This window comes from Bufo bufo, chromosome 1 (assembly GCF_905171765.1).
Source record: "Bufo bufo chromosome 1, aBufBuf1.1, whole genome shotgun sequence".
Classification (NCBI taxonomy): domain Eukaryota; kingdom Metazoa; phylum Chordata; class Amphibia; order Anura; family Bufonidae; genus Bufo; species Bufo bufo.
In genome coordinates, this window is record NC_053389.1 from 835,051,259 (window position 1) to 835,066,460 (window position 15,202).

The 15,202-nt window shown below is 52.7% G+C and overlaps 2 protein-coding genes across 2 annotated transcripts; one reads left to right on the plus strand and one right to left on the minus strand.

Annotated features, from left to right (window-relative positions):
• Window positions 1-977: 977 nt before the first annotated feature.
• Window positions 978-1,952, plus strand: LOC120990537 (olfactory receptor 1020-like). The gene has a single exon (XM_040419410.1). The coding sequence runs from the start codon at window positions 978-980 to the stop codon at window positions 1,950-1,952; it is 975 nt and encodes a 324-aa protein (XP_040275344.1).
• Window positions 1,953-3,459: 1,507 nt separating this feature from the next.
• On the minus strand, window positions 3,460-9,256 carry ZNHIT1 (zinc finger HIT-type containing 1). Its single transcript, XM_040415307.1, has 5 exons — window positions 9,155-9,256; window positions 7,125-7,292; window positions 6,958-7,037; window positions 3,636-3,805; window positions 3,460-3,554 (listed from the first exon to the last, which is right to left on the minus strand). Exons 1-5 carry the CDS (start codon window positions 9,174-9,176, stop codon window positions 3,533-3,535), a joined length of 462 nt encoding a protein of 153 aa, XP_040271241.1. The 5' UTR covers window positions 9,177-9,256; the 3' UTR covers window positions 3,460-3,532.
• Window positions 9,257-15,202: the final 5,946 nt, after the last annotated feature.

The following is a 15,202-nucleotide window of genomic DNA, read 5'->3' on the forward strand; positions in this document are numbered from 1 at the left end:
AGTCACTCGACTCCTCATCACAACAGCCTAGAGCTCCATCCAACCTGTCACCCACACACATAAGAATGTCAACTGTCCCGTCACCCACAGAGCCAAGTCATCAGACTCATCACCAGTAGAGCTAAGCGTGTCACCCAACCAGTCACCCACAGAGCTAAGAGTCACCCAACTCCACACCAAAAGCTAAGAGTGTAACCCCACCAATAAAGTTGGGAGTGTCACCAAACCTGTCACCCACAGAGTTTCAACTGACCCATCATCCAGACAGTTAAGAGTCACCTGACTCACCATGAGAGCTAAGGTGGTCATCCAACCCTTCACTAACAGAGCACAAAAAGCTTCCAGGTGGTCCAACTCGCCCATCCAGACACAAATCAACAATAGAAGAGGTGGAGGTGCACCACAGTGATTGCAAATCAAAAGCTGAGAACTGGAGCCCAATGTTGTGACATTTAGATTAAACCAACAGAAGTGGTTTAGTCAAAATCTCACATCACTGGATTAAAGGTTTCAGCTTTTGATTTGCAATTATTGAGGTGCATCTCCACTTCTTTTATTGTGGATTTCTGGCTGGATGAGTGAGTTGGACCAAGTCCACTTGGATGCACAGACCTGAACTTTTTGGGTATTCCCTGGACTGCTATTCATCTTGGTTTTTCCACACGGCATAGAGTCAGCAACAGAGCCAAGATTTACCCGACCAGTCACCCGCAGAGCTTAAAGTGACCTTATCCATCACATGCAACCTGTCATCCACAGAGCCAAGAGTCACCCGACCCATCACCTGCAGAGCCAAGAGTCACCCGACCAATCACCTTCAGAGCCAAGAGTCACCCGACCCATCACCTTCAGAGCCAAGAGTCACCCAAAGAACTGAGTCACCCACCCGTCACCCAAAGAACTGAGTCACCCACACATGGACAGCTTAGTCTTTCATAAAGATGTCCGATATATAATTTCCATCATTACAGAGTACAATGGAAGTCACCAACCAGACTAAAGTGACAGTATTCCTTTTTTCAGGACTAACAGATAATGAGGAACTCATCCCGTTCCTCTTCGTGCTTTTCTTAGTGGTCTACACAGTGACCGTAGTGGGTAACATTGGCATGGTAGCTATTGTGCATGGCAGCACCAGCCTTCATAGTCCCATGTACTACTTCTTGTCCTATCTCTCCATGGTGGACCTCTGCTACTCCTCAGTGGTGACTCCCAAGATGCTTTTCGACCTGTTTTCCAATGTGAAGTCTATATCATTCAATGGCTGTGCCCTGCAGCTCTTCTTTTTTGCCGCCTTGGCAGTCACTGAAGCTCTCCTGCTCTCCAGTATGTCGTACGACCGTTATGTTGCCATCTGTCATCCTCTCCATTATGTCTCTATAATGACCAGAACTAAGTGTCTGGCTCTGGTCCTCCTTGCCTCATCCACTGGCTTCTTGCAGTCCACAATGCAAACTAGTTGCATCTTCCACCTCCAATTCTGCGGGCCGAACCTTCTGGATCATTTCTACTGCGACATTCCTCCACTGCGCAAACTGTCCTGCTCTAGCACTCATCTATGCGACATGGCAACAGTCTTCTTCACCTGTTCATGTGGAGTTGGCTCTATGGTGACAATCTTGGTCTCATACACTCTTATCATCTCCTCCATTTTGAGGATGAAGTCTACTGAGGGCAGGAAGAAGGCCTTTAGTACGTGTTCCTCCCATCTCACATGCATCTCCATCTTCTATGGGACGGTCTTTTTCATCTACCTACGTCCTCCTAACACAGGCTTTGGGAAACGAGACAAGGTGGTTTCTGTCTTCTACTCGGTCATGATACCGATGCTGAACCCTCTTATATACAGCTTAAGGAACCAAGAGGTGAAACAGGGGTTTACAAAGGCCATGCAAAAATCAACCATGACAAGTTCTGAGCATGTTGGTCCTAGAGGTTTGTCCCAAAAATGAAAGCAACCAAAATGAGGAAGAGGCCACCAGAATGGTAGATCCATACCAGAACCTGACACCTTGCAAGTAGATACCTAAGCAACTTGAACAAGCAAGACTGAAAACATAACTGCACGCTGGTCCATGGTCATCTAGGGAGTGACCCCACTGAGTAAAAGCTCCTCAAAGAGGACCATTATTTTCTTCTAACGCAAACTGGTCCAAAATGAACTCAATTGGAGTCATTTATCAAACTGCTGTAAAGTAGACCTGGCTTAGTTGCCCATAGCAACCAATCAGATTCCACCTTTCATTTTCCAAAGGAGCTGTCCAAAATGAAAGGAGGAATCTGATTGGTTCCTATGGGCAACTAAGCCAGTTCTACACCAGCTGGATAAATGACCCCAAATTTCTAGTTGTTTTCAGTGACAACCACTAACCTCTCTCTAAAACTGGCCAGACTGTTGTCACAGTGCTCCCCTCCCCCTCCGCCACACCAGAGACCATGAACTTTAACCCAAAGCCTTATTCTCATTGATCACTAGGAGGCACTGAGGGCCTTTCATACTTCGAATTAAAAAGGTGTTGTCCAAGAATGAAAAAAAAAAAAAAAAAAAAACACTTTCTTCCAGAAACAGTGCCACATCTGTTCGTAGGCCATTGCTGGCTTTATTTATCGGTCCTCAGTCTGTAGATCTGTCCCTATGACACCGGCTGACCTGTTCCATGTGCTCCTGGCATCTGAAGACGTCTGTGTTGGATCCATGTTCATATGTGACCGCATTGCTGAGAAAAATGGTTTAACATATGCAAATGAGCCTCTAGGAGCAATGGGGGCGTTACCATTACACCTAGAGGCTCAGCAGACACGCCCCCCGCACTTTGACTTTAGGAGACGTCCGGACCAGGGGTGATGACGTCTACACTTCCTGGTGCTGTCAACAGAAAGAGCAGAGCCTCTAAGTGTAACGGCAACGCCCCCGTTGCTCCTAGAGGCTCATTTGCATATATGAAAACACATTCCCTCTCTCCCCGTCAGCGGGGTGGGCGGGCTCCTGGTGTGATGTCACAGCTGTGCTGGGCCAATCAGATGTCTCCCTACTAGCACAGCTCATATCATCCTGCAGCTGCATCCCCCTCCTCCACTATAATCTTCTGTCTTAAGCCAAGTGAATGTTCAGAGGCGAGAGGTCTCGATACCTTGTGCGGTAATAGCTCTGCTTGCTGTCAGAGAACGAAAACCTGGTCAAGATCAGAAGGGCTCACTGCAAAAGAAAGCCCCGACGTACAAGCACCCGAGTCATTCGGAGACGGTCAGGAGGGTTTTCAGCCTCGGGATATGAACAGTGCCTGTATTCACTGACAGCAAGCAGAGATGATGACTGAGGAGGAATTTCAAAAATCAAGCTTTAAGAAAAAAATAAAATAAAAGGAAGGAGATCAGAAAAGAACAAGCTTCATTCAATAGAGCAGATGGGACTGAGTGATCAGCGGCGCCCCTACTCCATTCACTGACAGGCGGCACAGTACAAAAAAAATAAAAATCAATGTTTATTCAGCAGAACCTCTCCTATTTACAGTAATTACACGTCCGCAGAGCGTCACACCGTCCACTTCAGACACCTGGAAAACAACAGACAAGGAAGGGTTAATGTAAGCGTCCATAAGGAAGTGGGCGGAGAAAAGAGGGCGGGGCTTCCTCACCTGGTCTCCTGATGCGTCCCCAGACACTTAATGCAGCAATAGCGCGCCCCGCAGGACACACAGCAGTAATGAGAGGGGAAGCCGCACACCGAGCAGAAGTGACGCTGGGGGAAGTTAGAGGGCGGCGCACAACACGTCAGGTAGTTGGGGCCCTCACTGGAGCTCAGGTTCTGGGGGAGGAGAAAAATCATCATCAGGTCTGGAAAAGAGGTGGGGGCCGGCCCCGCCCCCTGCAGGGTGATACAGACAGAGGAGAGCTATGAGCCTGCCCCTCCTCCTGCAGGGTGATACAGACAGAAGAGAGCTATGAGCCTGCCCCTCCCCCTGCAGGGTGATACAGACAGAAGAGAGCTATGAGCCTGCCCCTCCTCCTGCAGGGTGATACAGACAGAAGAGAGCTATGAGCCTGCCCCTCCTCCTGCAGGGTGATACAGACAGAGGAGAGCTATGAGCCTGCCCCTCCTCCTGCAGGGTGATACAGACAGAGGAGAGCTATGAGCCTGCCCCTCCTCCTGCAGGGTGATACAGACAGAAGAGAGCTATGAGCCTGCCCCTCCTCCTGCAGGGTGATACAGACAGAAGAGAGCTATGAGCCTGCCCCTCCTCCTGCAGGGTGATACAGACAGAAGAGAGCTATGAGCCTGCCCCTCCTCCTGCAGGGTGATACAGACAGAAGAGAGCTATGAGCCCGCCCCTCCTCCTGCAGGGTGATACAGACAGAAGAGAGCTATGAGCCTGCCCCGCCCCCTGCAGGGTGATACAGACAGAAGAGAGCTATGAGCCCGCCCCTCCCCCTGCAGGGTGATACAGACAGAAGAGAGCTATGAGCCTGCCCCTCCTCCTGCAGGGTGATACAGACAGAAGAGAGCTATGAGCCCGCCCCCTGCAGGGTGATATAGAAGAGTGCTATGAGCCTGCCCCTCCTCCTGCAGGGTGATACAGACAGAAGAGAGCTATGAGCCTGCCCCTCCTCCTGCAGGGTGATACAGACAGAAGAGAGCTATGAGCCTGCCCCTCCCCCTGCGGGGTGATACAGACAGAAGAGAGCTATGAGCCTGCCCCTCCTCCTGCAGGGTGATACAGACAGAGGAGAGCTATGAGCCTGCCCCTCCTCCTGTAGGGTGATACAGACAGAAGAGAGCTATGAGCCTGCCCCTCCTCCTGCAGGGTGATACAGACAGAAGAGAGCTATGAGCCTGCCTTGCCCCCTGCAGGGTGATATAGAAGAGAGCTATGAGCCTGCCCCTCTTCCTGCAGGGTGATACAGAGGAGAGCTATGAGCCTGCCCCTCCTCCTGCAGGGTGATACAGACAGAGGAGAGCTATGAGCCCGCCCCTCCTCCTGCAGGGTGATACAGACAGAAGAGAGCTATGAGCCTGCCCCTCCCCCTGCAGGGTGATACAGACAGAAGAGAGCTATGAGCCTGCCCCTCCTCCTGCAGGGTGATACAGACAGAGGAGAGCTATGAGCCTGCCCCTCCTCCTGCAGGGTGATACAGACAGAAGAGAGCTATGAGCCTGCCCCTCCTCCTGCAGGGTGATACAGACAGAAGAGAGCTATGAGCCTGCCCCTCCCCCTGCGGGGTGATACAGACAGAAGAGAGCTATGAGCCTGCCCCTCCCCCTGCGGGGTGATACAGACAGAGGAGAGCTATGAGCCTGCCCCTCCTCCTGCAGGGTGATACAGACAGAGGAGAGCTATGAGCCTGCCCCTCCTCCTGTAGGGTGATACAGACAGAAGAGAGCTATGAGCCTGCCCCTCCTCCTGCAGGGTGATACAGACAGAGTAGAGCTATGAGCCTGCCCCTCCTCCTGTAGGGTGATACAGACAGAAGAGAGCTATGAGCCTGCCCCTCCTCCTGCAGGGTGATACAGACAGAAGAGAGCTATGAGCCTGCCTTGCCCCCTGCAGGGTGATATAGAAGAGTGCTATGAGCCTGCCCCTCCTCCTGCAGGGTGATACAGACAGAAGAGAGCTATGAGCCTGCCCCTCCCCCTGCGGGGTGATACACACAGAGGAGAGCTATGAGCCTGCCCCTCCTCCTGCAGGGTGATACAGACAGAAGAGAGCTATGAGCCTGCCTTGCCCCCTGCAGGGTGATATAGAAGAGTGCTATGAGCCTGCCCCTCCTCCTGCAGGGTGATACAGACAGAAGAGAGCTATGAGCCTGCCCCTCCCCCTGCGGGGTGATACAGACAGAAGAGAGCTATGAGCCTGCCCCTCCTCCTGCAGGGTGATACAGACAGAGGAGAGCTATGAGCCTGCCCCTCCTCCTGTAGGGTGATACAGACAGAAGAGAGCTATGAGCCTGCCCCTCCCCCTGCGGGGTGATACAGACAGAGGAGAGCTATGAGCCTGCCCCTCCTCCTGCAGGGTGATACAGACAGAAGAGAGCTATGAGCCTGCCCCTCCTCCTGCAGGGTGATACAGAGGAGAGCTATGAGCCTGCCCCTCCTCCTGCAGGGTGATACAGACAGAAGAGAGCTATGAGCCTGCCCCTCCTCCTGGAGGGTGATACAGACAGAGGATAGCTATGAGCCTGCCCCTCCTCCTGCAGGGTGATACAGACAGAGGATAGCTATGAGCCTGCCCCTCCTCCTGCAGGGTGATACAGACAGAAGAGAGCTATGAGCCTGCCCCTCCTCCTGCAGGGTGATACAGACAGAGGAGAGCTATGAGCCTGCCCCTCCTCCTGCAGGGTGATACAGACAGAGGAGAGCTATGAGCCTGCCCCTCCCCCTGCAGGGTGATACAGACAGAAGAGAGCTATGAGCCTGCCCCTCCCCCTGCAGGGTGATACAGACAGAAGAGAGCTATGAGCCTGCCCCTCCTCCTGCAGGGTGATACAGACAGAAGAGAGCTATGAGCCTGCCCCTCCTCCTGCAGGGTGATACAGACAGAAGAGAGCTATGAGCCTGCCCCTCCTCCTGCAGGGTGATACAGACAGAAGAGAGCTATGAGCCTGCCCCTCCCCCTGCAGGGTGATACAGACAGAAGAGAGCTCTGAGCCCGCCCCCTGCAGGGTGATACAGACAGAAGAGAGCTATGAGCCTGCCCCTCCCCCTGCAGGGTGATACAGACAGAGAAGAGCTATGAGCCTGCCCCTCCTCCTGCAGGGTGATACAGACAGAAGAGAGTTATGAGCCTGCCCCTCCTCCTGCAGGGTGATACAGACAGAAGAGAGCTATGAGCCTGCCCCTCCTCCTGCAGGGTGATACAGACAGAAGAGAGCTATGAGCCTGCCCCTCCTCCTGCAGGGTGATACAGACAGAAGAGAGCTCTGAGCCCGCCCCCTGCAGGGTGATACATATCTCACACCCACCTGCTCCTCCAGAAGGGCCTGGAAGTTCTTGCGGAATCTCAGCTTGAAGTGATCTCCTCGCGTTTTCTTCTTTTTCTTCCCTTTGAATGTAAGAACAGTAGAAGCTGACACTTGTTATTCTGCTCTCCCACCACCGGGGGCAGCGGCGCTCTCTCTCTCTCTCTCACCCGTCTCGGTGTCGTCATCGAACTGCGGCAGGCGCTTGAGCTGCGGGAGGTTGGCGTGCGGGTCGTCCTGGAAGTTGTCCTTCTCCAAAGCCTCCAGCTGCCGATTCAGGCGCCGCTGCCGGGTGGCCGAGTCCAAGACCCGGCGCTGGGAGGGGTCATTAGAGCGGACTGCGGGGGAGGACATCGTCACAGACCGTACCACACATCACAGGATTAGATACACGGACCGCGGGGGGAGGACATCGTCACAGACCGTACCACACATCACAGGATTAGATACACGGACCGCGGGGGGAGGACATCGTCACAGACCGTACCACACATCACAGGATTAGATACACGGACCGCGGGGGGAGGACATCGTCACAGACCGTACCACACATCACAGGATTAGATACACGGACCGCGGGGGGAGGACATCGTCACAGACCGTACCACACATCACAGGATTAGATACACGGACCGCGGGGGGAGGACATCGTCACAGACCGTACCACACATCACAGGATTAGATACACGGACCGCGGGGGGAGGACATCGTCACAGACCGTACCACACATCACAGGATTAGATACACGGACCGCGGGGGGAGGACATCGTCACAGACCGTACCACACATCACAGGATTAGATACACGGACCGCGGGGGGAGGACATCGTCACAGACCGTACCACACATCACAGGATTAGATACACAGACCGCGGGGGAGGACATCGTCACAGACCGTACCACACATCACGGGATTAGATACACGGACCGCGGGGGGAGGACATCGTCACAGACCGTACCACACATCACAGGATTAGATACATGGACCGCAGGGGGGGGGGGGGGGGGGGGGGGGGGGGGGGGGGGGGGGGGGGGGGGGGGGGGGACATCGCCACAGACCGTACCAAACATCACAGGATTAGATACACGGACCGCGGGGGAGGACATCGTCACAGACCGTACCACACATCACGGGATTAGATACACGGACCGCGGGGGAGGACATCGTCACAGACCGTACCACACATCACGGGATTAGATACACGGACCGCGGGGGGAGGACATCGTCACAGACCGTACCACACATCACAGGATTAGATACACGGCTCAGCAGTCAGTATCACACAGGATAGGATTAGATACACGGCTCAGCAGTCAGTATCACACAGGATAGGATTAGATACACGGCTCAGCAGTCAGTATCACACAGGATAGAATTAGATACACGGCTCAGCAGACAGTATCACACAGGAGAGGATTAGATACACAGCTCAGCAGACAGTATCACACAGGATAGAATTAGATACACCGCTCAGCAGACAGTATCACACAGGATAGGATTAGATACACAGCTCAGCAGACAGTATCACACAGGATAGGATTAGATACACGGCTCAGCAGACTGTATCACACAGGATAGGATTAGATACACAGCTCAGCAGTCAGTATCACACAGGATAGGATTAGATACACAGCTCAGCAGTCAGTATCACACAGGATAGGATTAGATACACATGTGAGGGCAGACAGTATCACACAGGATAGGATTAGATACACAGCTCAGCAGTCAGTATCACACAGGATAGGATTAGATACACAGCTCAGCAGACAGTATCACACAGGATAGGATTAGATACACAGCTCAGCAGACTGTATCACACATAATAGGATTAGATACACAGCTCAGCAGACAGTATCACACAGGATAGGATTAGATACACAGCCCAGCAGACTGTATCACACAGGATAGGATTAGATACACAGCCCAGCAGACTGTATCACACAGGATAGGATTAGATACACAGCTCAGCAGACTGTATCACACAGTGTAGGATTAGATACACAGATGGGGGTGCAGTGCTCTCTGGTTTCCCGAGTACCGCACACCATCGGCTTAGATACATCAGAGACCACGTGACTACTACAAGCCGCTGACCTCTGACCCCGGCGCTCTACGTCACAGACGTCTGGTGCGCTGTAGAGGGAGCCTGCAGCGAGCACTCGGGGCCCTCGGGGCCCCTCGCTGCCGGTACCGGCCTCACCTGACGGTTTTTTCTCCAGCATGCCGTTTCTTCCCTCAGCCGACTCGCGCTCCTAATGTGCGAACTGCGGTCCTCCCAACAAAGGAAACTGCGCATGCTCGTAAAGAAAGGCGTCATGTACGCATGCGTAATTTAAATCGCTTGTGATTTATTGAGCGCATGCGCAGAGCCGTACCGGTGGCAGAAGTGTTCCTGAAGTCTGTAAGAGGATGTGCGCAGCGCCGCCACTAGAGGGCAGCAGGGAGCGGCCATATCCTTCCGCGGCTGGGACTTCTACACGACCCGTATGTCACCGGCCTGTGGGTGTGAGCCCGCTGTGTGCTCTAGGTGCCTTTTATATAGACTTCCCCACGGTTCCCTTGTGATTTTGGTCGGCGCCCATCAGTGCACTGCGCACCCGATAGAAGGAACATGTGGGGAACAGTCACCGCCAATACTAGTGTTCTACCCAGCAGCCAATCAGGAAGCGGCTTTTATCTGCAGCAGAGTTTCCCATAGCAACCAACCACTCAGTGCACGTGGACATGTTACCATAGCAACCAACCACTCAGTGCACGTGGACATGTTACCATAGCAACCAACCACTCAGTGCACGTGGACATGTTACCATAGCAACCAACCACTCAGTGCACGTGGACATGTTACCATAGCAACCAACCACTCAGTGCACGTGGACATGTTACCATAGCAAGCAACCACTCAGTGCACGTGGACATGTTACCATAGCAACCAACCACTCAGTGCACGTGGACATGTTACCATAGCAACCAACCACTCAGTGCACGTGGACATGTTACCATAGCAAGCAACCACTCAGTGCACGTGGACATGTTACCATAGCAACCAACCACTCAGTGCACGTGGACATGTTACCATAGCAACCAACCACTCAGTGCATGTGGACATGTTACCATAGCAACCAACCACTCAGCGCAAGTGGACATGTTACCATAGCAACCAACCACTCAGCGCACGTGGACATGTTACCATAGCAACCAACCACTCAGTGCACGTGGACATGTTGCCATAGCAACCAACCACTCAGCGCACGTGGACATGTTACCATAGCAACCAACCACTCAGTGCACGTGGACATGTTGCCATAGCAACCAACCACTCAGCGCACGTGGACAAGTTACCATAGCAACCACTCAGTGCACGTGGACATGTTCCCATAGCAACCAACCACTCAGTGCACGTGGACATGTTACCATAGCAACCAACCACTCAGTGCACGTGGACATGTTACCATAGCAACCAACCACTCAGTGCACGTGGACATGTTACCATAGCAACCAACCACTCAGTGCACGTGGACATGTTACCATAGCAAGCAACCACTCAGTGCACGTGGACATGTTACCATAGCAACCAACCACTCAGTGCACGTGGACATGTTACCATAGCAACCAACCACTCAGTGCACGTGGACATGTTACCATAGCAACCAACCACTCAGCGCACGTGGACATGTTACCATAGCAACCAACCACTCAGCGCACGTGGACATGTTACCATAGCAACCAACCACTCAGTGCACGTGGACATGTTGCCATAGCAACCAACCACTCAGCGCACGTGGACATGTTACCATAGCAACCAACCACTCAGTGCACGTGGACATGTTGCCATAGCAACCAACCACTCAGCGCACGTGGACAAGTTACCATAGCAACCACTCAGTGCACGTGGACATGTTACCATAGCAACCAACCACTCAGTGCACGTGGACATGTTACCATAGCAACCAACCACTCAGTGCACGTAGACATGTTACCATAGCAACCAACCACTCAGTGCACGTGGACATGTTACCATAGCAACCAACCACTCAGCGCAAGTGGACATGTTACCATAGCAACCAACCACTCAGCGCACGTGGACATGTTACCATAGCAACCAACCACTCAGTGCACGTGGACATGTTACCACAGCAACCAACCACTCAGCGCACGTGGACATGTTACCATAGCAACCAACCACTCAGTGCACGTGGACATGTTGCCATAGCAACCAACCACTCAGCGCACGTGGACATGTTACCATAGCAACCACTCAGTGCACGTGGACATGTTACCATAGCAACCAACCACTCAGTGCACGTGGACATGTTACCATAGCAACCAACCACTCAGTGCACGTGGACATGTTACCATGGCAACCAACCACTCAGTGCACGTGGACATGTTACCATAGCAACCACTTAGTGCACGTGGACATGTTACCATAGCAACCAACCACTCAGTGCACGTGGACATGTTACCATAGCAACCACTCAGTGCACGTGGACATGTTACCATAGCAACCAACCACTCAGTGCACGTGGACATGTTACCATAGCAACCAACCACTCAGTGCACGTGGACATGTTACCATAGCAACCAACCACTCAGTGCACGTGGACATGTTACCATAGCAACCAACCACTCAGTGCACGTGGACATGTTACCATAGCAACCAACCAATCAGTGCACGTGGACATGTTACCATAGCAACCAGCCACTCAGCGCACGTGGACATGTTACCATAGCAACCAACCACTCAGTGCACGTGGACATGTTACCATAGCAACCAACCACTCAGTGCACGTGGACATGTTACCATAGCAACCACTCAGTGCACGTGGACATGTTACCATAGCAACCAACCACTCAGCGCACGTGGACATGTTACCATAGCAACCAACCACTCAGTGCACGTGGACATGTTACCATAGCAACCAACCACTCAGTGCACGTGGACATGTTACCATAGCAACCAACCACTCAGTGCACGTGGACATGTTACTAGAGCAACCACTCAGTGCACGTGGACATGTTACCATAGCAACCAACCACTCAGTGCACGTGGACATGTTACCATAGCAACCAACCACTCAGTGCACGTGGACATGTTACCATAGCAACCAACCACTCAGTGCACGTGGACAAGTTACCATAGCAACCAACCACTCAGTGCACGTGGACATGTTACCATAGCAACCAACCACTCAGTGCACGTGGACATGTTACCATAGCAACCAACCACTCAGTGCACGTGGACATGTTACCATAGCAACCACTCAGTGCACGTGGACATGTTACCATAGCAACCAACCACTCAGTGCACGTGGACATGTTACCATAGTAACCAACCACTCAGTGCACGTGGACATGTTACCATAGCAACCAACCACTCAGTGCACGTGGACATGTTACCATAGCAACCACTCAGTGCACGTGGACATGTTACCATAGCAACCAACCACTCAGTGCACGTGGACATGTTACCATAGCAACCAACCACTCAGTGCACGTGGACATGTTACCATAGCAACCAACCACTCAGTGCACGTGGACATGTTACCATAGCAACCAACCACTCAGTGCACGTGGACGGGTTACCATAGCAACCAACAATTTAGTGCACGTGGACATGTTGCCATAGCAACAAACCACTCAGTGCACGTGGACATGGTACCATAGCAACCAACCACTCAGTGCACGTGGACATGTTACCATAGCAACCAACCACTCAGTGCACGTGGACATGTTACCATAGCAACCAACCACTCAGTGCACGTGGACATGTTACCATAGCAACCAACCACTCAGTGCACGTGGACATGTTACCATAGCAACCAACCACTCAGTGCACGTGGACATGTTACCATAGCAACCAGCCACTCAGCGCACGTGGACATGTTACCATAGCAACCAACCACTCAGTGCACGTGGACATGTTACCATAGCAACCAACCACTCAGTGCACGTGGACATGTTACCATAGCAACCACTCAGTGCACGTGGACATGTTACCATAGCAACCAACCACTCAGCGCACGTGGACATGTTACCATAGCAACCAACCACTCAGTGCACGTGGACATGTTACCATAGCAACCAACCACTCAGTGCACGTGGACATGTTACCATAGCAACCAACCACTCAGTGCACGTGGACATGTTACCATAGCAACCACTCAGTGCACGTGGACATGTTACCATAGCAACCAACCACTCAGTGCACGTGGACATGTTACCATAGCAACCAACCACTCAGTGCACGTGGACATGTTACCATAGCAACCACTCAGTGCACGTGGACATGTTACCATAGCAACCAACCACTCAGTTCACGTGGACATGTTACCATAGCAAACCAACCACTCAGTGCACGTGGACATGTTACCATAGCAACCAACCACTCAGTGCACGTGGACATGTTACCATAGCAACCACTCAGTGCACGTGGACATGTTACCATAGCAACCAACCACTCAGTGCACGTGGACATGTTACCATAGTAACCAACCACTCAGTGCACGTGGACATGTTACCATAGCAACCAACCACTCAGTGCACGTGGACATGTTACCATAGCAACCACTCAGTGCACGTGGACATGTTACCATAGCAACCAACCACTCAGTGCACGTGGACATGTTACCATAGCAACCAACCACTCAGTGCACGTGGACATGTTACCATAGCAACCAACCACTCAGTGCACGTGGACATGTTACCATAGCAACCAACCACTCAGTGCACGTGGACGGGTTACCATAGCAACCAACCATTTAGTGCACGTGGACATGTTGCCATAGCAACAAACCACTCAGTGCACGTGGACATGTTACCATAGCAACCAACCACTCAGTGCACGTGGACAAGTTACCATAGCGAACATAGGTTAGTGACAACCAATCAGGTACCACAAGCTGCGAGAGACTGTAAGTAACCGGAGTCCAGTCTCAGCGTCAATCACCTGCACACATCTCTGCGCGCTCACACTACATATACCGCTCCATCAGGATGTGGCCATAGCGCCATCTCCATATCAGGGCTGCACAACAGGAGGACTCTGATTGGGACATTGTTTTGCACTATTATTATTAACATCGCTGCTACATCAACCTACAATTAGATGTTATTCTGTAGGATTGATGCAAGTGACGTGCTACATAATTGTGATGGACGTCTTTTATGTATGTTTTATAGGGGTGCACCGAAATGAAAATTCAGGATGCCCTTGACCAAAAACCGAAACCGAAACTGCCTTTTTGCCCAAATACTTTTAAAATACTTTTTTTTAATGATTGGCGCTGTTATGGAGAGGGGGATCTGTGGGTGGCGCTGTTATGGAGAGGGGGATCTGTGGGTGGCGCTGTTATGGAGAGGGGGATCTGTGGGTGGCGCTGTTATGGAGAGGGGGATCTGTGGGTGGCTCTGTTATGGAGAGGGGGATCTGTGGGTGGCTCTGTTATGGAGAGGGGGATCTGTGGGTGGCTCTGTTATGGAGAGGGGGATCTGTGGGTGGCGCTGTTATGGAGAGGGGGATCTGTGGGTGGCGCTGTTATGGAGAGGGGGATCTGTGGGTGGCACTGTTATGGAGGGGGGGATCTGTGGGGGGCTCTGTTATGGAGAGGGGGGTCTGTGGGAGGCGCTGTTATGGAGAGGGGGATCTGTGGGTGGCGCTGTTATGGAGAGGGGGGTCTGTGGGAGGCGCTGTTATGGAGAGGGGGATCTGTGGGTGGCGCTGTTATGGAGAGGGGGATCTGTGGGTGGCGCTGTTATGGAGGGGGGGATCTGTGGGTGGCGCTGTTATGGAGAGAGGGATCTGTGGGTGGCGCTGTTATGGAGAGGGGGATCTGTGGGTGGCGCTGTTATGGAGAGGGGGATCTGTGGGTGGCGCTGTTATGGAGAGGGGGATCTGTGGGTGGCGCTGTTATGGAGAGGGGGATCTGTGGGTGGCGCTGTTATGGAGAGGGGGTCTGTGGGGGGCGCTGTTATGGAGAGGGGCATCTGTGGGTGGCGCTGTTATGGAGAGGGGGATCTGTGGGTGGCGCTGTTATGGAGAGAAGGATCTGTGGGTGGCGCTGTTATGGAGAGGGGGATCTGTGGGTGGCTCTGTTATGGAGAGGGGGATCTGTGGGTGGCGCTGTTATGGAGAGAGGGATCTGTGGGTGGCTCTGTTATGGAGAGGGGGATCTGTGGGTGGCGCTGTTATGGAGAGGGGGATCTGTGGGTGGCGCTGTTATGGAGAGGGGGATCTGTGGGGGGCGCTGTT

What these genes read in the sequence shown, in the direction of transcription:
- LOC120990537 (XM_040419410.1), top strand. Translation starts at nt 978, where the DNA reads ATGGAAGTCACCAACCAGACTAAAGTGACAGTATTCCTTTTTTCAGGA.
- ZNHIT1 (XM_040415307.1), bottom strand. Translation starts at nt 9,176, where the DNA reads ATGCTGGAGAAAAAACCGTCAG. An exon ending in GCTGGAGAAAAAACCGTCAG is followed by an intron (nt 7,293 to 9,154) that starts GTGAGGCCGGTA and finishes CCTCCCCCGCAG; the next exon opens with TCCGCTCTAATGACCCCTCC. An exon ending in AGGCCCTTCTGGAGGAGCAG is followed by an intron (nt 3,806 to 6,957) that starts GTGGGTGTGAGA and finishes CTCCTCCCCCAG; the next exon opens with AACCTGAGCTCCAGTGAGGG.